This window comes from Rutilus rutilus (genome assembly GCF_951802725.1).
Source record: "Rutilus rutilus genome assembly, chromosome: 10".
In the NCBI taxonomy this organism is placed as follows: domain Eukaryota; kingdom Metazoa; phylum Chordata; class Actinopteri; order Cypriniformes; family Leuciscidae; genus Rutilus; species Rutilus rutilus.
The window spans coordinates 10,305,844-10,331,065 of record NC_140215.1 but is presented as its reverse complement, the minus strand read 5'-3'; the positions used below and the strand labels follow the sequence as shown (position 1 = coordinate 10,331,065).

General features: G+C 38.5%; 3 protein-coding genes across 4 annotated transcripts; 2 read left to right on the top strand and 1 right to left on the bottom strand.

Moving 5' to 3' along the window:
- Positions 1–1,469: 1,469 nt before the first annotated feature.
- On the top strand, positions 1,470–10,372 carry plcd4b (phospholipase C, delta 4b). Of its 2 annotated transcripts, none has more exons than XM_084420243.1 (16): positions 1,470–1,600; positions 2,516–2,556; positions 2,674–2,832; positions 3,351–3,579; positions 3,769–3,898; positions 3,987–4,218; positions 5,180–5,381; positions 6,162–6,306; positions 6,545–6,697; positions 7,540–7,683; positions 7,785–7,938; positions 8,151–8,267; positions 8,432–8,610; positions 8,820–8,952; positions 9,110–9,259; positions 9,620–10,372. In XM_084420243.1, the coding sequence occupies exons 2-16, from the start codon at positions 2,535–2,537 to the stop codon at positions 9,706–9,708; spliced, it is 2,238 nt and encodes a 745-aa protein (XP_084276369.1). In that variant the 5' UTR covers positions 1,470–1,600; positions 2,516–2,534; the 3' UTR covers positions 9,709–10,372. The 2 variants fall into 2 exon arrangements, with proteins under 2 accessions (XP_084276369.1, XP_084276368.1); XM_084420242.1 differs by having other exon boundaries at positions 2,671–2,832.
- Positions 9,921–17,654, bottom strand: znf142 (zinc finger protein 142). Its single transcript, XM_084420240.1, has 8 exons — positions 17,406–17,654; positions 16,814–16,995; positions 16,310–16,444; positions 15,410–16,237; positions 14,047–14,224; positions 11,075–13,964; positions 10,882–10,987; positions 9,921–10,806 (listed from the first exon to the last, which is right to left on the bottom strand). The coding sequence occupies exons 2-8, from the start codon at positions 16,887–16,889 to the stop codon at positions 10,352–10,354; spliced, it is 4,668 nt and encodes a 1,555-aa protein (XP_084276366.1). The 5' UTR covers positions 16,890–16,995; positions 17,406–17,654; the 3' UTR covers positions 9,921–10,351.
- bcs1l (BC1 (ubiquinol-cytochrome c reductase) synthesis-like) lies at positions 17,651–24,767 on the top strand. The gene is made up of 8 exons (XM_084420247.1): positions 17,651–17,972; positions 18,107–18,497; positions 18,747–18,886; positions 20,552–20,746; positions 21,924–21,987; positions 22,425–22,597; positions 22,783–22,900; positions 24,374–24,767. Exons 2-8 carry the CDS (start codon positions 18,178–18,180, stop codon positions 24,624–24,626), a joined length of 1,263 nt encoding a protein of 420 aa, XP_084276373.1. The 5' UTR covers positions 17,651–17,972; positions 18,107–18,177; the 3' UTR covers positions 24,627–24,767.
- The last annotated feature ends 455 nt before the right edge of the window (positions 24,768–25,222 follow it).

The following is a 25,222-nucleotide window of genomic DNA, read 5'->3' as shown; positions in this document are numbered from 1 at the left end:
CTATAGAATGGGTAAGAAATGACAATGGTAAGACAAATTATTTAGTATGTTTTCAGTATATTAAATATGTTTACTTCTTTAGTAGGTCTACGGAATGAATACAGTCACAGTGTAGGCATACTCTTCTTTTGATTTTATGTGAATAGACTAGCATCCGAGAAACACAGTGAATTCTACTCTTGTTACCGAAAACATTTGAATGTTATCTATCATATTTAGAGAAGACGTGACCTTAGTTGACTTTATTGGCCTGAGGGGTTCATTAGGGCTTCTTGAGGACCATGCTTTCTGTACACGCTGTTGAATACATGCTGCCAAGAATTTCAGCTATTTATAAATAGGCTTAAACAGTGATTCAAAATTGTATGGGATATTACATAATGATTAAATGACAGGTTATATTTATTGAACCACCCACAATTTATGATATAAACTAATCGCAAAATCTGTATTTAGCTTTTGATGTATGTATTTCCTGCACTTATGTGCAAGATTGCTCATGCATTTAATCAGTCTTGGAAGTTCAGATGGAAATGTAAGAAAATATAGGCCTACTGTAAATTAAAACCAATATGATGGTTGAAGCATCTTCAACAAAAGTCAAATCAAAAAGCTAATTTATTTATTTATGCAGAGCATAAAAATGCATAATCCTGACATGTTGCACATCAGGATTCCAGATGCAGCATATTCATCTGCATTAAAACAATAGTAATAAAATAGTAGTTCAGAATATTTGCTTAAATGTTCTACTCTGTTTAATTCATGCAAACAAGTAAAGGTAACTAAGAAACCAAAAAGATATAATGTAGCAAATGTACATGCCAAATCAACATTTTGTATTAAAAAATAATACTAATTGAATTAACCTTTAAATATATACACTGAGCATTATGATATTTCTGGGTATATGTCCAGGGGGTCTTGAATTAAGCTTCTAAAGATATTTTAGCATTTCTATGCTTTGCTTGTATTTGTATCTTTCCTCATTTGTAAGTCGATTTTACCAAATGAATTTATGTAAATATGAATGTAAATGTGGGTTGCGCTTGGCAAAGACTTCACCATTCTGTACATCCTGCTGATTTATGCTTGGGTGTCCAAATGGGTTTATAATTCAAGACACTCTTTTGAGTTCAATAATTTATGTTATTTACTGTAATGCATCACAAAATACGAAATTGTACATATTGTGCATAAGGTTGTTTAAAATGTGTCTTTTTTTTAATTCTGTCTATTTATGGAAATTGTATCTTTTATAATGTAGACTTTGTATATTGTATAGGCCTATGGTGTAAAATTGTTTATCATTCATCAATTGTTCGAAATGCAGATTGTTTCAAATATTTGCTGTATTTTTGACAAGAGCAGAAAACAACTATTGCACCTAATAAGGCAGGGAGAGAGAAAAAAAGGAAAAGTGGGAGTGTCTAGGACGGAATGAGGCAGAGGAAAGGGGGTAGGAAGGAGGCTGGCTATGCATCACCGTGAAAGCAGCCCAGACTGCGGCTCTGTTTTCCCAGCCCTGCACACGCAGCAGCAAAGACTCAGAGCCCATCCTCCTCATCTGATGTTTGTGTATCAGACGTGCTTCAGTCCGGTGAGTTCTGCTTATCCTCTTTTCCTGTGTCACTCCTCAATATTTGCTTCAGCCCTCTCCAGACTCTCTTTGCTATGTGTTAGGATAATTACTTTGTCAGCATTTACTGTTGTTAGTTTCCTTTCCTCATTTGAACTAAAACTATGTAATTGCAATATTTTAGGATTGTGCACATTTCGAAACAAATTCTGTTTTTGCTAACGCCTCATTTAGGGTTTAAATCACAGTGAAGACTAGTAATGCTGTATAATATCCAGTTGTTCAATACAGAATAATGGCAGGAAACATTTAAGAGCTGAATCTGATTCTGCTTAATCCACTTGGGATATAACAGAACATAATGATGGTGCCAGTAGAGGATCGTGTGGATCTCAGAGACATATTTAGCCATGACTCATGACTATGTATGTCACGCCTGAGGGCACTTCACTTGTGCCTGGATGAACTTGTTTTGGGTTGTTGTTTTTTTTTCACTTTGGAGGAATATACTAGTTTCCTCCCCATTGTAATATAGGGAAATGAGTTATGGGATCAGCCTATTAATAGATTTTATTTAGCCTGTGCATGTTTTCACTGAAGATGAAAAAAAAAAACAGATATGACAACATGCAACAACAGTTTGAAAGAAGCTTGTGAGCTATTGTCTCACTATAGCACAACACTCGTAAGGAGTCACATCATTGACACCTCAAGCTGAAACAAGCTGTTAGTGGGACTAAATGCATAATAATATATCTTAAGTGTACAGAATACAGTGATGGAGAGATGTTTACATTGAGCTATTTGAATCAACTCTCAGTTCAAAACTCTCAGCAGTCTGTCTTTTCCTTTTTTAGCCTATTACCACTATAGTGATGTATTAACAAAAGAAGTTCCTAAAATTTAAATATTTGGTGATGTACTTTGTGTCTGCAGAAAAGGTGCATTATAGAAAATGGAACCACCTCAAACATGCTGTGAGTAGACAGACTTTTTGTGTGTGCTTGTGTGTGTGTGTGTGTGTATGTGTGTCCATTTTAAATAAGCTTGGTGTTTCTGAACACTACTAATGGCCATTTCTCGGTTTCTAGCAGGTGGACGGAGTCATCAAAACCTTGAGGCACTGAAGGCAGGGATGTTTTTACGCAAGGTGAAGTCTCGTATGTGGAAGCGTCAGCGGCACTACAAACTTCAGGAGGACTGCAAGACTGTCGCATATAAATCCAGCTGGGCAATAAACTCTTATTCTACCTGTATGCCGGTTTTGAGTTTATGTTTTTAGTAATTATCATGCTTTATAGTAATCATGTTAGTTCATGTCTAGTTTTAAAGATTGTGTGCATAATTAATTCAAGATTGAGCTAAAAATGACAGATTTTCTAAGAAAAATATAGGTGGCGTGCCAAAAAAACACCAAAAAACATTCAAACAGACTTATACGAGAGGAAGCAATTAGGTATTGCATAGAAAATAATTGCCTAAAGGTTAGAAATTATCCCAAAGGACATGTCAGGGAAGTAGATCTGATGACAGGATAGTTGGAAATCCACCATGACAATGGTTTCTGAAAAAAAGACTTAAGATGAATATCTTCATCTGCTTCTAATGATATTAGGAGCGCCATTGGTTCACTATGCTCTACAATAGTAAAGGAATGAGCAATTGGTAATAATGAAGCGTGCTTTTCAGGCACTATAATGTTTATTAAAAAATTAAAACTCAGAAGAAGGGCTCTGAAATATTGAAGAAAAATCGTTACTTTTTTCCCTAGTCTCCATCAATGATGTGGAGGCTGTTCGTGAGGGACATCAGTCGGAGATGCTCCTCAGTGTAGCGGATGAGTTTCCCGCTGACCGCTGCTTCACACTGGTGTTCCGCGGCCGCAGAGGAAACCTGGATCTGGTGGCCGAGTCAGCGGAGGAAGCTCAGGCCTGGATTCAGGGCGTAAGAGCCCTCATGGAGAACATTGAGAACATGGATGAGAGCACCAAACTTGACCAGTATCCTTGTTATAAAAAATATATATTTTCTTCCCTTTTTTATGCTATATTTTTGCTTGAGGCAAGTTCTGATCATTATTATATTTTATATATTTATTCAAAATATTAAAACAGTTCGATTGATAGATAAATACGAAGATAGTCCAGCTGTTTTCAACTTATATGATCAACCTCAACCACTCCGTTCAGATGGATCTCAGACTGGTTTTCGAAAGCAGATCGGAACAAGGATGGCAGAATGAATTTTAGGGAGACAAAAAAACTGCTGAAAATGATGAACGTGGACATGAATGAAGAACACGCATACTGTCTTTTTATGGTGCTTAAGTGTTGTTTAAGTGATTTTGCATCATACATTTTCATCATGTTGAACCTGTTTGTCATTTGTTGATGTTTTTTTTCCGCAGAGGGCAGATAAGTCTGAGTCAGGAACCCTGGAAGATCAGGAGTTTGTGGAGTTCTATAAGATGCTCACCGAGAGAATAGAGGTGCTGGATTTATTCCAGGATTATTCCAGTGATGGACAGATCTTGTCTCAGTGTGATCTGGAGGAGTTCCTGAGAGAGGAGCAGCTAGAGGGGGAGGCCAGTTATGAACATGCCCTTCAGCTGATTGATCGCTATGAGCCGTCAAACACGGGTAATGATAACCACTACTATACTCTTCAGTTTGTCATTTTTGGGTCACACTTCAGATTAGGGTCCAATTCTCACTATTAACTAACTATTAACTATTTCTATTGACTTTTGCCTCAATAAACTCCTAATTACTGCTTATTAATAGTTAGTAAGGTAGTTGTTAAGTTTAGGTATTGGGTAGTATTAAGGGATGTAGAATATGGTCTTGCAGAATAAAATATTAATATGTGCTTTATAAGTACTAATAAAAAGCCAATATCCTAGTAATGTGTATGCTAATAAGCAACTAGTTAATAGTGAGAATTGGACCCTAAAATAAAGTGTTACCAATTTTTTTAATATATATTAATATTTCCTCACTCTTTAATATTTAATCAATGAAATAGTTGATGCCCTTTTGAAAAGGGGTATAATTTAAATCAATTCTGATAAATTTTACTTTATATTTTAATGTATGAGGGAAAATAAAACACTTAGCTGAAAGTTAGTAATGTATATTTTTTATTTTTTATTATACAAAATAATATATTTTATTATATATTTTTTATTTATAATATTAAAAAATTATTATTATTTCAATTATTAACTATTATTTTAATATTTTTTTCCCCAATAAAAAATAGTTTCAGACTGAATAGTAATTGGTAGACCCCTGCAGTACCACCGTTGGTCCCCAAGGGATCATGACATGTACCCACTTTTGAAGACCCTTGCTTTAGATTTACAAGCATGAATATTCAGTTAATTTCGGAACTGGTTGGTTAAAAAATAAAAAATTCAATTGAAGAATTATTTGCATGCCAATGGAAAATACATCTGGGTCCTCTAGCTATTAATAATGGAGTAGTTGAGCACTTAATCTATATCGCTGGCCAAAAGTGAAGTGGTTCTTTACATCATGATTACTGAGTAACGATGGAAGTTTGATCAGATAAGAGGCTTCATTTTGTCTTCTTGTACAGCCAGAATGAATCATTCGATGTCAATCGATGGGTTCCAAATGTACTTGACGTCTCCTGAGGGATCCATCTTCAATCCAGAGCGGCAGGGCCTCTTTCAAGACTTGAGCCAACCTCTTGCCCACTATTACATCTCGTCCTCACACAACACTTACCTCATGGAGGACCAGCTAAAAGGACCAAGCAGCGTTGAAGCCTACATCCAGTGAGTTCTGCTTATTTATGGTAATACAGCCATGTGTGTAATGGTGAAGTGGCTCCAGTGAAGCGCACTACGAAGGAGTAAACAACAAAATCAGTCTTTAATAATAATTTTTCAGGAGTAATAGTATAATAACCACATAAAGACGGAAGTGAGACCGAACAAAGAACTGAATGCTTAAATGGACATAGACAGAGCAATCGACGGAAAAACAGAACAGGTGCTTAAATTAGGAACTATGGAAACTAATAAGCACAGGGAACTCAGGCAAACCAGAACAGGCAAAACAGAAGCAAAACACAATGAAACAAAACAGACGTAGAACTGCACGTTGCAATGTGTCTACTTGATTACACTAATCTTTGATGATATTATTTGTAGAAAAGGGTTTTATGAGCATGTAAGTAGTCATATCTCACACACATACGCTTTTAAAAATAAACATCCCAAATGGATGTTTTTGCAGTTCCCCAAAGAACCTTAAATAATACAAAATAATCATTTTTATTTATTGTAAAAGAACATTGTAATAATCTGAAGAACCTTTTTCCACTATAAAGAATCTTTTGTTTGAAGGAAAGGTTACATAAATGTTAAAGGTTCTTCATGGAGCCATCAATGCCAATAACGAACCTTTGTTTTTAAGCGTATAATAATAGAGTGTTTCTGTTCACTCACTGTAACTTCAGAGAAAACATGTGTTTGCTTAGTTGAATACATTGTGCTTTGTTCTCTGTGTTCATAACTGTGGTTGTTCATTTGTGCTGGGTTGAACATCTGAAGGGCTCTGAAGCGAGGCTGCAGGTGTGTAGAGGTGGACTGCTGGAATGGACCGAATGGGGAGCCGGTTGTTTATCATGGACACACATTCACATCTAAGATTCTCCTCAAAGACGTGATTACTACTATTGCAAATTATGCCTTTAAGGTGATCTTTATGCCCCAACACTTGTACAAATACATTGAAAAAAAAATGATTAGCCAAATATAAAAAAAATATAATTATTAATCATATCTATTAATAATTATTAACAAGCATTATTAATATTAGTACCAACATTAGTATTTATATTCATGTTGTTGTTGATGTTCATATAAATTATTTGCACCGATACATTATAATCTGTTGCTGGATTTCTTAATCTTCCCATCATTCCTACTCTCAGGCATCTGAGTATCCACTCATCGTGTCCATTGAAAACCACTGCAGCATAGAGCAACAGGAAGTCATGGCTCGACTTTTCAGAGATATCCTGGGAAATATGTTGCTGACGAGCACAGTAGACTCCAAAGTGGCCAGTGAACTCCCGTCCCCAGAGGTGAGCTACAAGGCCTTATAGTGATAGTGGTGCACTTAACGTAACTGCTCTTATTGGCTTCTGTTTGAAAAACATGGATGACTTAAAATAATGTATGGTCTTATAATTATTAATACATTGTTAGCTAACTGCGTGATTTGTATATGTACTTGGACACAGTCAATTCTGATAACAGATCACTCTAAATTGTAATGTAGACACATGCATTTTCTGTGAAGCTGCTTTGAAATGATATATACAAATAAATGATCATTGAATTATAATCATAATACTTATACTGCAATGGGCACTTTCATTAACTATTGATGTTCACATATGAAAAAGATTGTTGGATATTGATTTGTTTTTAAATATCTGTTAAAGGTACATTATGCAGTTTCCGTTTTTCTCAAACAGCGCCCCCTAGAGTCGCTGTGGAGTACTTGTGTTTAACGTTACTGTCGTAAATACCACTCGCGCAGAGCCGTCGTTTTCTTTTCCTTGACTCTTCCAACCGCTTTCTTCGTTTTCTTCGTCGACTCTGCCATGATTCACGTCTGAAATGCGTGCTGGTGTCTTCCATAGAGGCTGATTCATATGTTGTTGATGTATGTGACATCGTGCCGTAAAGCAAGTCGTGATTCTCGCAAGATTTGTCGGGGCGCCACCTCTCGAACCTGCATTGCTGGTTTTGCCAGCGGCGTTCCCCCCCATGCATTGCTATGGGGATGATTCGCCCCACTACGAGTTTGCTTGACATAGAAATTATTTCGAAGCTGTTATATTAAGGTACAAATTTTGCAAAGTGTGCCTTTAATAAAAGGGATGACAAACAGGTGTATTTGTTGTCTTATTTCTTTCAGGCACTTAAGAGGAAGATCCTGTTAAAAGGGAAGAAGATTGGAAATGAATCAGAGAGCCTCACAGATGAAGTCAGTGATGAGGACGAGGCAGCAGAAATGAATAAGGACTGTCCGGCATCGGAGAGTCCACCAACAGATGCAAAGGTAACAGTGGAAATATTGAGAAACTGAGAAAAAGCTCAGTTATTGTTTTCCACTTCCTTGTTTAACATTGTTTTTGATTGCTTGCTTTTTCTCCTATGTAGAAATCGAAGCAAAAGCTATGCAAAGAGCTCTCAGACCTGATATTCTGTAAGAGCGTACATTTCCACAGCTTTGAACATTCCCGCACCTCTGCTAAGCCTGATGAGATGTCATCGTTCTCTGAGTCTAAAGCCCGTAAATATTCCAAGGAAGCAGGTCAGAAAGGTTTTTTTAATGGATAGTTTGCCCAAAAACTGAAAATCCTGTCTGCATGTATTCAAACTTATGTTGTTCCAAATCTGTATGCTGTTATGTTTTTTTCTGTGGAACACAAAAGGAGTTTAATCAGCTCTTTACCTTTTAATTTCTTTACAAAAATATAAATAGTATGTAAAGTGATGAATGATGAAATTCTGAAATTTTGTCAGGTTCGGATTTTGTTCTGCATAACACCAGGCAGCTGACAAGAGTGTATCCAAGTGGAATGAGAACGGATTCATCAAATTACTGTCCACTGGACATGTGGAACATGGGATGCCAGATTGGTCAGTATGGTAGATATTGAGTTACACACCATTATGTCAGTACTAGAGAGTGGAATAATGGGTGCATGGCAGACAAACGCACAATGTAAAAAGGAGCAGGGATAGATGGCTAATGTGTTCTAAAGTGGACAGTGTATTTACTGTAATGTGTTTCTGATTCGTAGTGGCATTAAACTTCCAGACTGCAGGAATGGAAATGGATCTTAATGATGGGCTGTTTACTCAGAATGGCTGCAGTGGCTACGTTCTAAAACCTGAGATACTGTGCAACAGAGAGAGACTCTTTGATCCTGAAAAACCTGAGGAACGTGAGGATTACCACCCTTTACTCTTCTCTGTGAAGGTATTAAACGCTCTATGGTATTTTTAGCCCCCAATGGCGCCTTCTAGGCAGCTAACCCTAACCTCAACCTTAAACCTACCCATCCCCTCGCTGCCTGGAAGGCGCCATTGGGGGCTAAAAACACCAAACACCGTATCAAACAGTATTTGTGTTCCTTCTGCCATTTCACTTTGAGATTTTATTTGTTGATTGTTCTTTGTTTTTTTTAGGTTATTAGTGGACAACAGCTCCCTAAAGTAAGGCAAAAAGAATGGTCCATTGTAGACCCCCTGGTAAGGGTGGAAATTTATGGTGTTCCTCTGGATCAAGCCAAACAGGAGACCAACTATATTGACAACAATGGTGAGGAAGTGAAGAAATGAAAAATTTTGCATGTTGACAAAACTGTTGAGTTCAATATGTAACTTTACCGTGGAAATATACATTTACAGACCATTGGAAAACTTTAATTAATGCTACTTGGAGTGATTTGTTTTATTATTATTTTTCATCTGGACAGGATTCAACCCATGTTGGAATGAATCCTTGCAGTTCACAATCCACACCCCTGAGCTGGCACTGGTGCGTTTTGTAGTTGACGACTATGATAAAGCATCTAGGAATGACTTCATAGGGCAATACACTCTTCCTTTTACCTGTATTCAACCAGGTAGGCCATTTTACGAAAGAAAAAATAGTTTCGGTCTCATTCACTAACTATGCAAACACAGCCTTTGTGTGAATGTTTCCAAACAGAAAACCACATTCATCAATGAATTTAAGATAAAATTGAGAACCAGTTGAAACTACATTTACCACAGGTTCCTGATGGCATTAGAAAAATGTGGTGTGTGTGTGTATACATCCTCTTGTGAATCCGGCCGAAATTTTGTGTGAAAATCTTTTCTGATCACATAAGAATGCTTGTATGCAATTATTAGTGAATGAGACCCAGTGTCTTTAGGCATATGCTCTGAAATAATACAAAATTAGTTTGGCTTTCTTGCAAATAAAAAGTTTCTCTTTCCAGGATATCGCCATGTGCATCTGTTGTCCAAAGACGGAATGAGTATCCATCCATCCTCCATCTATGTTCATATCAAAATCGCAGAGATGTGATTTCACAATTCCAGGAGTTTCATTTACAATGCTTGAAACTTGTTCTGAAGAGCTAATATTTCTCAGACAAATCTGTAAATTGTAAAAGGCAGAGAAAACATTTTGTGCTTTATTTAAACAGCAATAGTATAGCAATTTAAAAAAATGAAGAGTACCTCTATTGTTGCATGGTGTTTGTAGTGCCTTCTCAACAAACAAAAAAAGACTCTCGTATGGTGCAGAAATGTTTATTTGGTAAATGCAGATTTTACTTTCGATTATTTAATCTATGCAATATTGAGCATACTGATAATCAGAATATTTATTTTCTGTTTGAAAGTTACACAATAAGTGTAGAATGCAGGTTGTACATTATTATTTGGATTTATGTAATTGAGTACGGTAAAGTATCTTTTATAAATAACCCAAAACCAAGTGTTCAAAGTAAATGTATCTTATGCTCGTATTATGAACATGCCCTGGTAAATATATGTTTTTATTGTCTTAAAGGAATAAACATACTGAAAAAAAGAAACTTATTACGTGTGGTTTGAGGGTTATGAATACAAAGACATGTTATACTTTCACATGATGAACAAATGTCACTTGAAAAGATGAATACAGAAACAGTGCATGGTTACATGTCCCATGCTGTTTGCATGTGCTATAAAGCAGTTTGCTCATCCTCTTGTCTCTCTTCTTCCTCAAGCCATGTCTTCTGTGTACCCATACTAGAGGCCTCTTGGTCTTTACCCACACCATCTTGAACAGGCAAGTCTGGATGGTGTCTCTGAAGGTGCTTCACAACCTGAAATTTCTGTTTAGCCCGGTAGGGACAGTAGAGGCATTTAAATGGCAGCTGATTGGTGTGGGACAGGTAATGATGGCGGAGACCCGCAGGCCACCGGAACGCCCTTTGACATACGGAGCACACGTAAGGCCGCTCCTCACTGTGCTTTCTCTGGTGTGTCTTGAGCAGAAAGCGCGTCTTGAAAGCCTTTCCACACTTCTCGCATATGAAGGAACGCACGTCTCTGTGGCGTGTCTCCCGGTGGATGCGCAGGGCATCGGCACGGTTGGTGCGGTACTCGCAGTCCTCACATACGTACGGTTTGGCACCTGTTAGAAACGAGGATAAAACATCATGGTGTGCAGGAACTTTACAGTTAGAGTAATTTAGACTATAGCACATACCTGTATGTTTTGTCATGTGATACTTTAGTTGGTTGACCCATTTACATTTGTAGCCACATTCTGGGCAGAGATATTTACGTTCCTCCATGTGAATCCTCATATGATACTAAAATAAAGAGCATCAACAGAATTGAAAGTCATAACCCAAATTCCCCAACCTTGAATCCCCATCTTAGCTAATAATCATTCATACCTTTAGTCTTGAAGGATCAGCACATGCATAGTTGCACATCTCACAGTGGTAAGGTTTCTCTCCTGTATGGATTCGAATGTGCCACGTGATCTTCTGTTTGTTCCTGGTGGAAAACTTGCATTCGGTGCACTTAAAGAGGCAGGTTCCTCCATGTGACCGCACATGCTGGTCAAACACCACTTGGTGGGTGCAAGAGAAACCACAAACATCACACTTCAGAGTTTTCTCCTCTGCTGGGCCATCTTCATGCTCATCTAACATGTGCTGGACCAGAAGAAGCCTTTTATGGGTGCTGAAGGAACAAACCAAGCACTGATGGTTGATGGATATCTTACTTGGTTTCTCCGGACCATCTTGAGGATCTTTTGTCTTGATTTCAGAATGTTCACGCTGCACATGTGCTTTGAGAGCAGCTTGGCGGCAGCAGGTAAAGTTACATTGGGTGCAAGACAGGCTGTTAGCATCTGGATGTGCTCTGTGGTAGTGCTGCTTCAGGGCAACTTCAGAGCTGAAACGTGCATTGCATTGGCTGCAATTGTAGGCAAGATCACCAGTGTGGCAGCTCAAGTTGTGGCGATTTATGTCGTTGAGGTTATATGCTCTGTAATCGCAAAGTGAACAGAAGTGCGTTGCCTGTTTGTCATGAATGCGTTGATGGTGTAAGCGTAGTCTGGACGTGGTGCCGAAAGTTTGGCCACAGAGTTCACAGCTATGTCTCCCAACACCTGTGTGCAGTGACTCATGGGCCTCCAGCCGGTAGCGACGAATTGTGCTAAATGAGCAGAAGCGGCAGCGGTGAGGGCGGACTCCCTCATGCTTCACGGCAACATGCTGCGTCAGGCAGCGCTTTTGTTTGCAGGTAAAGGAGCAAAGATTGCACTGGAGATTACCAGACATTTTACCTCTAGTAGCCTTCTTGTCTTTCTTATGACCCAGGATATGATGGTTGAGAGATTTTTCTGATTTGGCAACAAATGAACAGTGTGGACACTGTAATTCACCTGGTTTTAAACAGCCCTTTATTTCATGGCTTGCTAGAGCTCTCTTCTGGTGACAGAGAAAAGGACATTTGGGACATGAGAATTGAGCTTTGGGGTTTTGAGGTCTCTCTTCTTCTCCTGAATCTCTTTCTGAGACATTTGCCCCATCTTCCTCCTGATCATGGTCTGAGTCGCTAGGATTATCCTCTTGCTCAAACTGCTCTCCCATTTCAACCAGATGTACCTTATGGGTGTTTCCGCTGCATGTTGCACAATGCCGGTCTATTGTGACTTTCCTGACAGATGAGAAAGGACATTTTCTGCAAGTATACCTACCATCATCCTCAATATAGCCAGAGGTCTCATCATTTACCGATCCCTCCACTTCCGCTAGCTTGTTTCTAGTCCCGACAGTTGCCTTCCCTCCTTCAGATGTGCTTGAATCAGTCTCATTTACTACAGTTATAACAGAAGACAGTGGGCCTTCGTGTTCAGCTGAACCTTTTACTCTTGAAGCTGTAGAATCAGTGACTTTAAAAGGTTCAGGTTGTTTTTTGAGGGATCCTGTTTTATGAGTCAAACTCTGGATCTGTATAGATGCATCACTCCCTGAACTAGCTACACAACTCCCTGATTTACCTACAGAGCTTGCTAAATCAAACTTCTTTCTGCCCCTCTGCAGGCATTTCCGGAGGCGATGGGTGTTCAAAGAACGTTGCTGTTTAAAATTCATGCCACAGTCCTGGCAACGTAGACCTGCTTTCATGACCTGGCAAGACGACTTGCAGTGCCGGATTAATGCTGCATGCTTTCTGGTCACATAGGAGCAACGGCTACACTGAAACATATTGTCCCGCGTCTGGACAACAAGCATCTGCACCCTGCCTTCTAGTATGAGTGCTTCAGCCTGGTCTTTATCCTGTTTTCTCATTACCTGCAGACGACTCTCAGAAGCTGAGGGCTCTACAGAGTTATCCTGACGGAGTCCCTCGCTGCTCCTTACAGTTTCTGTCACTGGTGGCAGGTCTTCAGAGTCACTTTGATCCTCACAAGCTGCATCATCCTCAACTGATGGTTCTGGGAAGTTCTGGTGGATTGTATGCAATGTGTGAAATCCAACATGACTCTTAACTTGTGCATCAAATGCAGTGTCCTGTATGTTTACTGTCTCAACAAGTATCATTTGTGTGCTATTCGTGCTGGTTTGGGAAGTAAAAAGTGGGGTGCCGCACTGTTCTTCATCATTTGGATGTCCTTCTGAAAGATTACTTGCCTCTTCTCTTGCAGACTCAATACCAAGACTGACCTGCCGTACTAAAGTCATTTCCTCAGTTTGTTCAATAGTGGCTGCTATTGCTTCTTCCTCATTATCATTTACAGACATATCTTGGGAGTCATCTATAGTCTTATTAGACTGTTTTGTATTCCCTGTTTCTTCCCTGTATTCTGAATCTGAAGTCTGAGGTGCTGCGGTTTTGGAGAAAAAGTTGTGTGTCAAATCCGCAGAGCTCTGCTCTTTCTCTTTCTCCGCATACTTCTCAAGCCAGCCCACATCTCCTGGCACATATCCGTGAGATTTCTTTTTGTGCAGGAAGAGGCCGGTGTTGCTAAATGTGGTGTAATGGCAAAGTGCGCAGCGGAACACGCGTGTCCGGGTGTGCCTGCAGTTCTCGTGGTTATGCAGGGCTTGCCGGTACTTTGTTGTGTAAGGGCAAAATTTGCACTGGTAAACAGGTTGGGGATCTACGTTTGTGGAGTGCTTCAGCTGCATATGGTTGCGCAGTTCAGTTTTTCTCTTGCAGGAGTACGCACACACCTCACAGATCAGGGATTTTTCCTGGTGACGGAGTTTATGGCTGTTCAGCTGATCGATGCGGTGGCAGCGATATGGACACTGATTACATTTGTACCTAAGAGAGAAGAGGCAGTTCAGTACTGAAACTGAAATGTTTTTTTTTTAAATCACATTTTAATTACAATCAAGTTACAAACCTCAGATCTCCTGCGTGCTTACGCATGTGGACACTGAGATAGTGTTTCCATTTCGTAACATATCCACATTCTGAGCACATGTGCTGCTTGTCACTGGAGTGCGTCAGCATGTGCTTTGAAAGGTACGTTTCATCACGGCATCTGAAGTCACATTGCGTACATTTGTGGGGCTTTTCACCTGTAAATACAAATGTTAAATATGTCTAGCCATGGCCAATAAGTAATTCGGAAGGAATAGTCCATTCAAAAATAAAAATGTTATCATCATTTACTCACTGTCATGACATTTTTAAACCCTGTGTAAAACGCAAATTAAGATGTAAAGCAGAATATCCATGCTGCTCTTTTCCACAAAATAAAAGTGGATGGTGATTGATACTGCCAAACTCCAAAAAGGACAAAAAAACACTGTAAAAGTATCATAAAAGCAATCCAAGTAAACTTGCTTGCTATCCAATATTTCAAGTTTGCTGCAGCCAAACTATAGCTTTGTGCGAATGCTATGAAATTTGAGAGCTACAGCAGAAGGGAAGACATTTCACTTGATTCCTTACACAAATGTATTGCATGACTTCAGAATACTTGGAATATATCACATAATTTGTATGGACTACTTTTGTTTCATTTATGTATTTTATTGTATGGAATCAGAGGTGGACAGTAACAAAGTACATAGTACTGTACTTAAGTATACTTTTTGAGTACTTTGAGTATTATTTTTTCTGGAAACTTTTTACTTTAACTTCACTACATTTGAAAGACAAATATCGTACTTTTTACTCCACTACAATTCTGTCAAGGTCCTTGAGTAGAAAGTAGTAACGTCAGTCAGGGGATTTTGGTTGCAGGGGTTGCATTTTGGTTGGAAATGAAAGTCGGGTTGACGTCAACTGACATCAGCCTGATTTTCATTTTCAACGTTGGGTTTGGTCTTCTAAATGCAAATTCTGTCATTGTTTTGCAGCACACTAGCTTATAGATAAAAGTAAGGCTAACATATTCATGCTAAAAGCCAAAATACTTTAAATAGGGCACTATTTGAGGGAACCAGACATTTGGGTGTGCGAAACCATTGTGGACGTTATTGAGTGCACTTATTCAATCTCACATTCAATCCCACTACCAACGGAGTAATATTTGACCAGTAGTATCTGTACTTTCACTCAAGTAAGGAAGTTGTGTGTACTTTGTCCACCTCTGTATGGAATAGAGCCTAATATCTTCTGTATTTCATGAAAATATTTCATGAAATAATACAAGGTTGGAATGGCAACAGTGTGAGTAAATGATTACCGAATTTTCTTTTGAGTGACCTAACCCTATAAGCACTTAAAGAACTATCTAGAGAAACTAAATATCTTACCAGTATGCATCAGCATGTGTCTTTTCAGGACTCTTTTGTGAGCTGTTACAAAGCTGCACTGCGGGCAGTGTTGTGTTTTCTCATTGGCATGAAAGTGACCAACATGTTGATCGAACTCTACAGGGTTGAGGGTGGAGAAAGGGCAGAAGCTACAGTTCAGTTCTTGTTTCCCTGGATGTCCTTGTCTTTTGTGCTGCTGAAAATGGCTCTTATTTGAGCATGAGAAGTCACAGTGGGGGCAGTGATAAGCCTGATGCATACGGAAATGTTTCTCCATGTCATCTTGACTCTCGAAGAAGGTGCCGCAGGCGTGATGACGGCACTCTACGGCCTCAATTTGGTGAGCATCTAATACATGCTTTTGAAGCTGCTTTTTTTCTGTACACTGAAATGAGCAGCCTTTATGAAAGCAAAGCAATGGCTGTCCATCTTGTGTCTTATTGTGAGATTTCATATGGATCTTTAATGCCTGGCTCTGACTAAATGTCTTTTGGCAAGTTGGGCACTTAAACAGCTCTTCGTTGGGAGCTTCATCCTCTTGATGCCCGTGCACACTGGCAAGGTGTCGTCGCAGAGAGTTGCGTTCCACCGCTCCGTACTCGCATAGATGACACTGGTGCAGTTTCTGTCCCGTCTCTCTCAGCATGTGGATGCGTAGCTTGCTCTTGCTGGTGAAATGGTGTTTGCAGGTGGGACATTGCAGAGTGGGGTCGGGAAAGTGGATGCGCATGTGTTCTATCAAATGGGAGCGAGTCTTGAAACAGCGTCTACATTCGGAGCAGATGTGGGTGCGAAACATGTGTTCGGTGCCTTCTGCAACATGTCCCACTAAATGGAAAAATGGGACCTGGTCAGACCTGGGATTACAATTATTTTAATCGTAACATTCATGGTACTTACCTTTAGATGGAGACTTTCCTTGGGTAATGGTGGTCGATTTTTTCCCCTTTTTTGTTGAAGCTTTTAATTTTTTGGCCATGCCTTTCCTTCTTTTAGATTGCACAGGCATATCTGTCCCATTCAAATGAGACAAAACTACAACAGAAAGAAAATAAAACACTTCGTATTATCGACAAAAGACAAATTCATACCTGATATGTAAGTGGGATAATGTACTGTCAGCCTGTCATTATTACAAAATTACCTCCTTCAGGGTTATACGAGATTTTGCGATCATAACTGGCTGATTGTATAGTATATTTCTATACAAATAAACAAACATAAAACATTGATCTGAGTCGTAATTATTTTATTAGGACACAGAGAGATATGACAGATGTGAATCTAACAACTGACCAATCAAAATCAAATATTCCAGAGCCCCATGCATGCCAAAGGACTATGTCTTACTGAATATATAATTAATAAGCATATTTGTTTTGTATGAGCATTATTGTATTTTACCTTCAGGTGTATCTGTTGCATTATTTTCCATATGCATAAACTGTTCTGCATCACATCCAGGCTCTTGTTGGTCCATGTTATAATTCGGGCAAAACTCCACAGGACATCAGTCAGTCAAGAGTGGTAAAACTCCATTACAGCATCAGGACCATGACGTGTGTCTGTCTCTCAGGGCAATACAACTGTTCGGCATCACCAATGAGATCAAATGATTAATGGTTTATGGAATACCAGACTTGAGACTGAAAGCTGATCAGGGTTCTTGTCAGTTAGTTAACACAACATAAGGACATGATTAGCAATGAACAGGAACAGTATACAGTGCGATAAATATTATGTGAACATTTGAAAGGAGGTTTTGTTGGAACAAATACGTTTTTGATAAACAGATTTTAGACCTACTGCGCCTAGGTTCGTGTTTCATTTGCTCTGATAAACATAAACAACACATTCACAAGGAAGCGCAGAAGATGGGTTAAGTTACAGCAAACTGCTCTGTTCAGCATCAAGAGACAATTATAGTGATAGCACATTAAATAAAAAACCTTTATTGTAACTTACTCATTACTTAAATTATATGATAAGAAATTACCTTCATTTGTTATGATGGAAACAATGTAAGCGGCGTCATTTCTGGGCGTTTTCAGTTCAAAGAGGAACATTAATTCTGACATAATAATATTGTATACATTTTGAAGAATTATCAATTATAAAATACCCCAAATCTACATTTAACTGTTCATAAGGACACCTAAAAGTGTCATAACGAGACTGCGTCGTAAACAGTCACAACGGAACTATTAATGTGAAACACATTTCATACGGAACTATTTTCTCGAACAACGGAAATAACACAGAGGTCGCCATGTGATTTGCTCATTTCATTTTAGTGAATCGGTTCTTTTGAACAGTTTGTCTGAAAGAATTGGTTAAAAAAAAAAACTAATTTAAAGTAGGGCTGATTTGTGAATTGGTTCAACCGAGTCATTGAAAGGATTCGACTCACCCAAAAGAACGATTTGTTTACGCTGCAATGAGAGAGAAGGATTGCTTACTGTAGGCAGGCTCTGCTTAATTGCACTATTTACCTGATGCTCACCTTTTGCGCCAAGTTAACAGAGAAAATGTTTGTAAAATGCGGTGTGATATTTGCACTACCGTAAGTATAGTGACTTTTTAATTCTGCTGTTATTTAAATAAAAATATAGACCTGATTAGTGAAAGCTTAGTATAATGTTGTATCAGTCTCTCATTAAAATGAAAATGGTTTCACCTCATTTGCTCTGAATGCAGGATGCATATTGAATGGAAGGGACAAAAATACTTTTCCTAATTGCTTAAGAGAACCAGGAGACACCTTCATCATGACCCTGTCAGATTTCATTGGAGCCCTGAAGGACAACCCTTACTTTGGGGCAGGATTTGGGCTAGTTGGTATTGGCACAGCACTTGCAGTTGCCAGAAAAGGGGCACAGGTCGGCATGATCTTCTTTAGGAGACATTACATGATCACACTGGAGGTCCCCAGCAGAGATAAAAGTTATCACTGGCTCTTAAGCTGGATCACTAAACATGCGAAACACACCCAGCATCTGAGTGTTGAAACCTCATATATGCAGCATGAGAGTGGGCGAGTCCACACGCAGTTTGATTTCCATCCAAGTCCGGGCAACCACATCATTTGGTAAGATCACAATTTATGAAGAGATTTTTATTTTTTATTACTGCTGGCTGGTATCTGAGTACCCACTAGCATTACCAGTCAAATTGTAGTTCTCCTTATTATACTCCCCATTGCTACATTACTTGCATTCTATATTTGTGTATGTATTTTGATGCGACTTTGGACAGTTTACATTTGATGTTGCTGATTTGATCTTCCTCTCAGGGATCAAAGGTATCCATCTCACTAATTGAGGCTATGTGTTTTCAGGTATGGTAGGAAGTGGATCAGAGTGGAGAGGACCAGGGAAAAGCAGATGGTGGACCTGCACACTGGAACACCCTGGGAGTCCGTCACCTTCACTGCCCTGGGCAGAGACCGGCAGATATTCTTCAACATACTTCAAGAAGGTATGTGACTGGCAGCTGAATTCTTTAGAAATGCATTGCAGCCTTAAAGGGATACTCCACTTTTTTCGGAAATAAGCTCATTTTACATCTCCCCCAGAGTTAAACAGTTGAGTTTTACCGTTTTAGAATCCATGCAGCCGAACTCCGGGTCTGACGGTACCACTTTTAGCATAGCTTAGCACAGATCATTGATTCTGATGAGTCCAGTAGCATTTCTTTCAAAATGACCAAAGAGTTTCAATATATGTCCTATTTAAAACTTGACTCTTCTGTAGTTAAACCGTGTACTAAGATCGACGGAAAATGAAAAGTTGCGATTTTCTAAGCCTATATGGCTAGGAACTACTCTCATTCCAGCGTAATAATCAAGGAACTGTGTGGCTGTACCATGAGTCCAGCAGGCGTAATGATATGACGCAGCGCCTGAAAATAGTCCCCAGCTCGGTAACTTCTTCCAACGTGACCGGGACTAAGTTTGTCTAACCTATTAGACCTATTTTCAGGCGCTGCGTCATATCATTACGCCTGCTGCACTCATGGTACAGCCGCACAGTTCCTTGATTATTACGCCGGAATGAGAGTAGTTCCTAGTCATATAGGCTTAGAAAATCGCAACTTTTCATTTTCCGTCGATCTTAGTACACGGTTTAACTACAGAAGAGTCAAGTTTTAAATAGGAAAAATATTGAAACTCTTTGGTCATTTTGAAAGAAATGCTACTGGACTCATCAGAATCAATGATCTGTGCTAAGCTATGCTAAAAGTGGTACCGTCAGACCCGGAGTTCGGCTGCATGGATTCTAAAACGGTAAAACTCAACTGTTTAACTCTGGGGGAGATGTAAAATGAGCTTATTTCCGAAAAAAGTGGAGTATCCCTTTAATTCACCCAAAAATTAAAGTTCTGTGTCATCATGTACTCACCTTCATGTCTTTCCAAACCAGTAAGACTTTCGTTCATCTTCGGAACACAAATGAAGATCTTTTTAATGAAATCTGAGAGATTTCTGCCCCTCCATTGACAGTCTACGCAACTACTACTTTAAAGCTTCAAAATATTCATAAAGAAAAACTAGTACAAATTTTCTGAAGAGACACGATCGCTTTATATGATGAACAGATTTAATCTAGGCTTTTATTCACATATAAACATTTATCAGCAAACATTAACAGAAGCTCAAATGAACCTGCTTGATCATGTGTGAGAACAAACCTCATTGGTTCTAGCAGAAGCTCAAACGTGCTGCGTCACACACGAGAATGAATCTCATTGTTTCTCGCACGTCAAGCGAACATGCTTGAGCTTCCTCACACAACTGATGTGTGAGCTGATGAATGTTTATATGTGAATAAAAGCCTAAATTCAATCTGATCATAATATAAAGTGATCGTGTCTTTTCAGAAAATGTTGGCTTAAACTGCTCAATTCATGTGGATTAGTTTTACGATCTCTTTATGAATGTTTTGAAGCATCAAAGTGGTAGTTGTGTAGACTGTCAATGGAGGGACAGAAAGCTCTCAAGTTTTATTAAAAGATCTTCATTTGTGTTCCGAAGATGAACGAAAGTCTTATGGGTTTGGAACGACGTAAGGATGAGGAAATGATGACAGAATTTTCATTTTTGTGTGAACAAACCCTTTAATGATTAATTCTGTGTCCGTGCAGCACGTGAACTTGCTTTAAAGCAGGAAGATGGCCGGACTGTTATGTACACTGCACTTGGAGCGGAGTGGAGGCCATTTGGGTTTCCGAGGCGACGACGACCCCTGTCTTCAGTAGTGCTGGAGAATGGTGTGGCGGAGAGGATTGTGGATGATGTAAAGGAATTCATAGGCAATCCCAAGTGGTACACTGACAGAGGTGAATTAGGAAATGATAACTTTTCAAAAAAAATTTTTTTTTAAAGGGGTCATATAATGCCATTTTTGTACAAGTTATTATGATTCTTTAGGGTCTAAATGAAAAGTTTGTAATACAGTTTAATAAAAAATTCTCATTAGTATTGTAAGAAAACACTCATTTTACCTGGTCAAAAACAGCTCTGTTTTCAGCACGCCGTTTAAGTGCATGTGTCTTTAAATGATAATGAGCTTTGCTCACCCCGCCCCTCTGTTCTTATGCGTACACCGTTTGTAATAATAACACAATAACCATAACGCGTTGTTCATTATAAACTTGGGATTATGAATTATATTGAGAACGTAGTACATAGAAAACATGCCGTAATGTACCCTGAGTGTAAACCTTAGCCGCATTCATCGTGAAGCTTGCAAGCGATTTGCAAAGATTAATATAAAGGTTAATAAAACGTTACACTCACTTCTTCTGGAGGTGCAGCAGGAACACGAATAGTTGGTACCGATCCTTTTTTCAGGAGCAGCTTCTTAACAAAACCAGCTTTATACTGACCCTCCTTTATAAAGCAGTCTGGTGAGAAATGATTCGTGCAAACATGAAAGCATTGACGTTGATCGTGGGGAATATTCCCTTCGAAAACAAAACTCAGCCACTGCGTCTTCAGCGGTTCGGATTTAGGAACATCAAAATTCGTTATTACACCCAAGAACAGAACACCACAATCGCTTAGACGCCATTCTGCTCCAGCGTATCAACAATGGCGGACTATGATGACAGCTCGCTCACGAGCAAGGGCGGGTCTGTGTTGAAACGCTGCTGTCAATTAACAATCGTGGGAGGGGCGTCCGACCGTGTGACGTCACACGGTCAGACGGCTCGATTTGAGACGGGAAAACATATAAGGAGATAAAAAAAAAAAAAAAAAACACTGGATGGATTTTTATCATTATATGATGGTTGTGTTCAGGCACTGCCAACACACATTACAGTACAATCAACTTGTAAAAGTGCATGTACCATTATATGACCCCTTTAAACTTCCATATCAGGACATAAGGCGTGTGCACATTTCTAATGTCACTAGAAAGCATTGTAATAAATAAAAGTATTGCTTTTGTGTTTGTTTTATGTATCAATTCATATCTAATTTCAGTTTTGTTGTTGAATATGCTTCAATAAGGCATTCCATATAGGAGGGGCTATCTGCTGTATGGACCCCCAGGCTGTGGAAAGAGCAGCTTTATGTAAGTATAGTTACTTTCTTTACAGTTCATGTTATTAGGAATGAATAATAGTGTCTTATAAAGTATTGTTTTTATACAGAGTGTAGATTTGAACCTCATAATATTATAGTTTTTACTGATTTCTTGAACAAATAAACTCAGCCTTGGTGAGCTTAAGAGACATCTTTTAAAAACATTACAAAAACCTTACAGACAGACCTTACCTTTAACAGTAGTGTCTATACCTGTAATGTTATGTATTTGTATGTATTATTCTTTAATAGTCTATGTTGCTAGATAAAATGCAAATAGCAAATACTGCTATTTATACATGCAGTGAAAATAACATCTGACTTTTTTTAAATGAAATAGTATGGCTGCAAAAAAAGAGCAATTTTAAACATAGAGCAAAAGTGCAATTTGGAGTCCCAAGTCTAACCATTCTGGCGGTATTTCAGAACTGCGCTGGCAGGTGAGCTGGGTTACAGCATCTGTCTGATGAGTCTCAGTGACCGCAGCCTGTCTGACGATCGCCTCAACCACCTGCTGAGTGTCGCTCCGCAGCAAAGCATCATCCTGCTGGAGGACGTGGATGCAGCCTTCGTCAGCCGGGATCTTCTGCCTGCAGAGAGTATGACTTACAGACTTCTGAATATGTTTATATGTTGACTTATAATTAAATTATAAAATAATAATAATAGACAATGTCATTATCAATCATGATAATCTAGGTTGGGCCCTAGCGTTAACAAAACAGTGGAATATTTTTGCATTTGTAATGTAATTCAAACTTCCTTGCCACGTGTTTTCTTACAGATCCACTGGCCTTTCAGGGCATGGGAAGGCTCACTTTCAGTGGACTTTTGAATGCTCTGGATGGAGTGGCATCTGCAGAGGCCCGAATTGTGTTTATGACAACTAATTTCATTGACAGGTAAAACTTATTACTGCAACTTGTTTATCATGACTTATGCATTACTTATTTTGTTTGATGTTCTTTAGAATGAAAAATATGGATTTTCTTGCCCTTTAGCCTTTAATAATTTTAAAAAGTGGCAATAAGGTTTGTTTTACAAAGCAAGGTAGTGATAGTCAGATGTATTGGCAGATAAATTAATATTTATCAAAATATATATTAATTATATTGTATTTTATATTTAAATGGTTAGTTCACACAAAAATGAGAATTCTGTGCTTTAACGGACACATAATGTAATCTAACAAAATACAAAGAGAAAATAACTTTTGCACATTAATTATATATTTACATTTGATTATTCAATTTCTGTACCTGAATACTGTTAGATTCATCTGGTGAAACTATTTTCATATTGCAATATGTATTGCAGAAAAACAAAATATTGCAATGTCAGTTTTTTTCCAATATCATGCAGCCCATTTCCAAACTTATAAGACGTTCGTTCATCTTCGGAAAACAAATGAAGATAGATCTGAGAGATTTCTGTCCCTCCATTAAAAGTCTTTTGAACCAAAATTCTGACGCTACAAAATGTTCATAAAGATATTGTAAAATAAATCCATATGAATCAAGTTAATTAATCCAAGTCTTCTGAAGAGACTCGATTGCTTTATATGATGAATGGATTTAATTTAGACTTTTATTCACATATAAACATTGATGAACGAACATGAATAGAGCACTCAAATATGGCAAATGGGAGCTCAGCATCATTTGCTTGACGCACAAGAACAAACCTCATTGGTTCTTCCTGAAGCTCAAACATGCTGCCATGACACGTGAGAATGAACCTTATTGGTTCTCGCACATCAAGTAAGCATGCTTAAATTAAATCTGTTTGTCATATAAAGTGATCCTGTCTCTTCAGAAGACTTGGATTAAACCGATTGATTCATATGGATTTATTTTATAATCTTCTTATGAACGTTTTGAAGCGTCAGAGTTTTGGTTCAATAGACTTTCAATGGAGTGACAGAAAACTTTCAGATTTCATTAAAAAATATAAATATTTTATATTTTTTCATTAAACATTATAAAATATATGTTCCGAAGATGAACAAAAGTCTTATGGGTTTGGAATTACATGAGGAATTGGTGACAATTTTCATTTTGGGGTGAATTAACCCTTTAATATATAAAATATATTTCATACATAAAAATATATATTTAGTATATAGCAATAATATAAATTGTAACATTTATTACACAAAATATATTCAATCATCAATAAAATGCTCTAGTTTCTGTTAAAATTGCTTTTTGTGTGTGCAATCTTAATAAAATATATTTTAAAAATCCAGTAATAATGAAAGAAGTACCAGTAGTCATGAACACCTGTACCCGTGAACAGTGTGTTTTTCTTGGCATTGGTGACATGATGTTGTTTCCTTTCTCCCATTTCTCTTTTTTCCCCTCTGTGTGCTGAAGACTTGATCCGGCTCTTGTCCGACCTGGCCGTGTTGATCTGAAGCAGTACGTGGGCCCCTGTTCTCACTGGCAGCTGACTCAGATGTTCAGGAGGTTTTACCCTCAGGAGTCTGCAGCCGAGGCTGAGAGGTTCGCCGAGCAGGCGCTGGCAGCACAAACAGACCTCAGCGCCGCTCAGATACAAGGACACTTCATGCTCTACAAGACAGACCCGGCTGGCTCCATCAAAAACATTGCAGAGATCAAGCAGTGAAGACCTACAGAGACAATACAGACTTTTGAATGATGCAAACTGAGCAACAGGCGAGTGATAAACAGTGTGGTTGAATCATTCTTTGAGGTTTACACAGTCTGGATAAAGACTCACATCTGAGTAATAAAATCTAACTTGTGGAAAATTTGTGTATTCTTTTGTTATTGTTACAGATGACATGCACTTATTGTCTTTGCCTTTGTTTAAAGGGATGTGCTTTATTTGCAGAAATTACCAGGGAATTACGCCTCTCCTGAGATTTGCTTTTTGTATATTGATTTTTGTTTTCTTTCAGGGAAAGCAGCCATGGTAAAACGGGTATGTGATTTTGAAAAGGTTCAAAACGTTGTTTGTGTTTGTTCCCTACAACCCTGTAGGAATTGGAACAGAGGTTAATGTTTTAAAAGGGATAACTTACCCAAAATGTAAATTGTCATTGTTTCCTTACCGTCACTACCCCAGTCCAAATCTGTTTGACCTAATTTCTTTGGTGTAACGCAAAAGAGGTCATCATTCATTTTCATCAAATGAAAAAGAGCAGCTTTTTTCTTCCACAGAGGAGCATGACATGAGGTTGAGTAAATCATGATGTTTTT

Coding starts and splice junctions, on each gene's coding strand:
- plcd4b (XM_084420242.1), top strand. CDS start 2,535: ATGGAACCACCTCAAACATGCT. Junction 4,219..5,179: donor CTATGAGCCGTCAAACACGG/GTAATGATAACC, acceptor CTTCTTGTACAG/CCAGAATGAATCATTCGATG. Junction 5,382..6,161: donor AGCGTTGAAGCCTACATCCA/GTGAGTTCTGCT, acceptor GAACATCTGAAG/GGCTCTGAAGCGAGGCTGCA.
- znf142 (XM_084420240.1), bottom strand. CDS start 16,889: ATGGACCAACAAGAGCCTGGATGTGATGCAGAACAGTTTATGCATATG. Junction 13,965..14,046: donor AAGCACGCAGGAGATCTGAG/GTTTGTAACTTG, acceptor CTTCTCTCTTAG/GTACAAATGTAATCAGTGTC. Junction 10,807..10,881: donor TCACATGACAAAACATACAG/GTATGTGCTATA, acceptor CGTTTCTAACAG/GTGCCAAACCGTACGTATGT.
- bcs1l (XM_084420247.1), top strand. CDS start 18,178: ATGACCCTGTCAGATTTCATTGGAGCCCTGAAGGACAACCCTTACTTT. Junction 18,498..18,746: donor CCGGGCAACCACATCATTTG/GTAAGATCACAA, acceptor ATGTGTTTTCAG/GTATGGTAGGAAGTGGATCA. Junction 22,901..24,373: donor ACAACTAATTTCATTGACAG/GTAAAACTTATT, acceptor TGTGTGCTGAAG/ACTTGATCCGGCTCTTGTCC.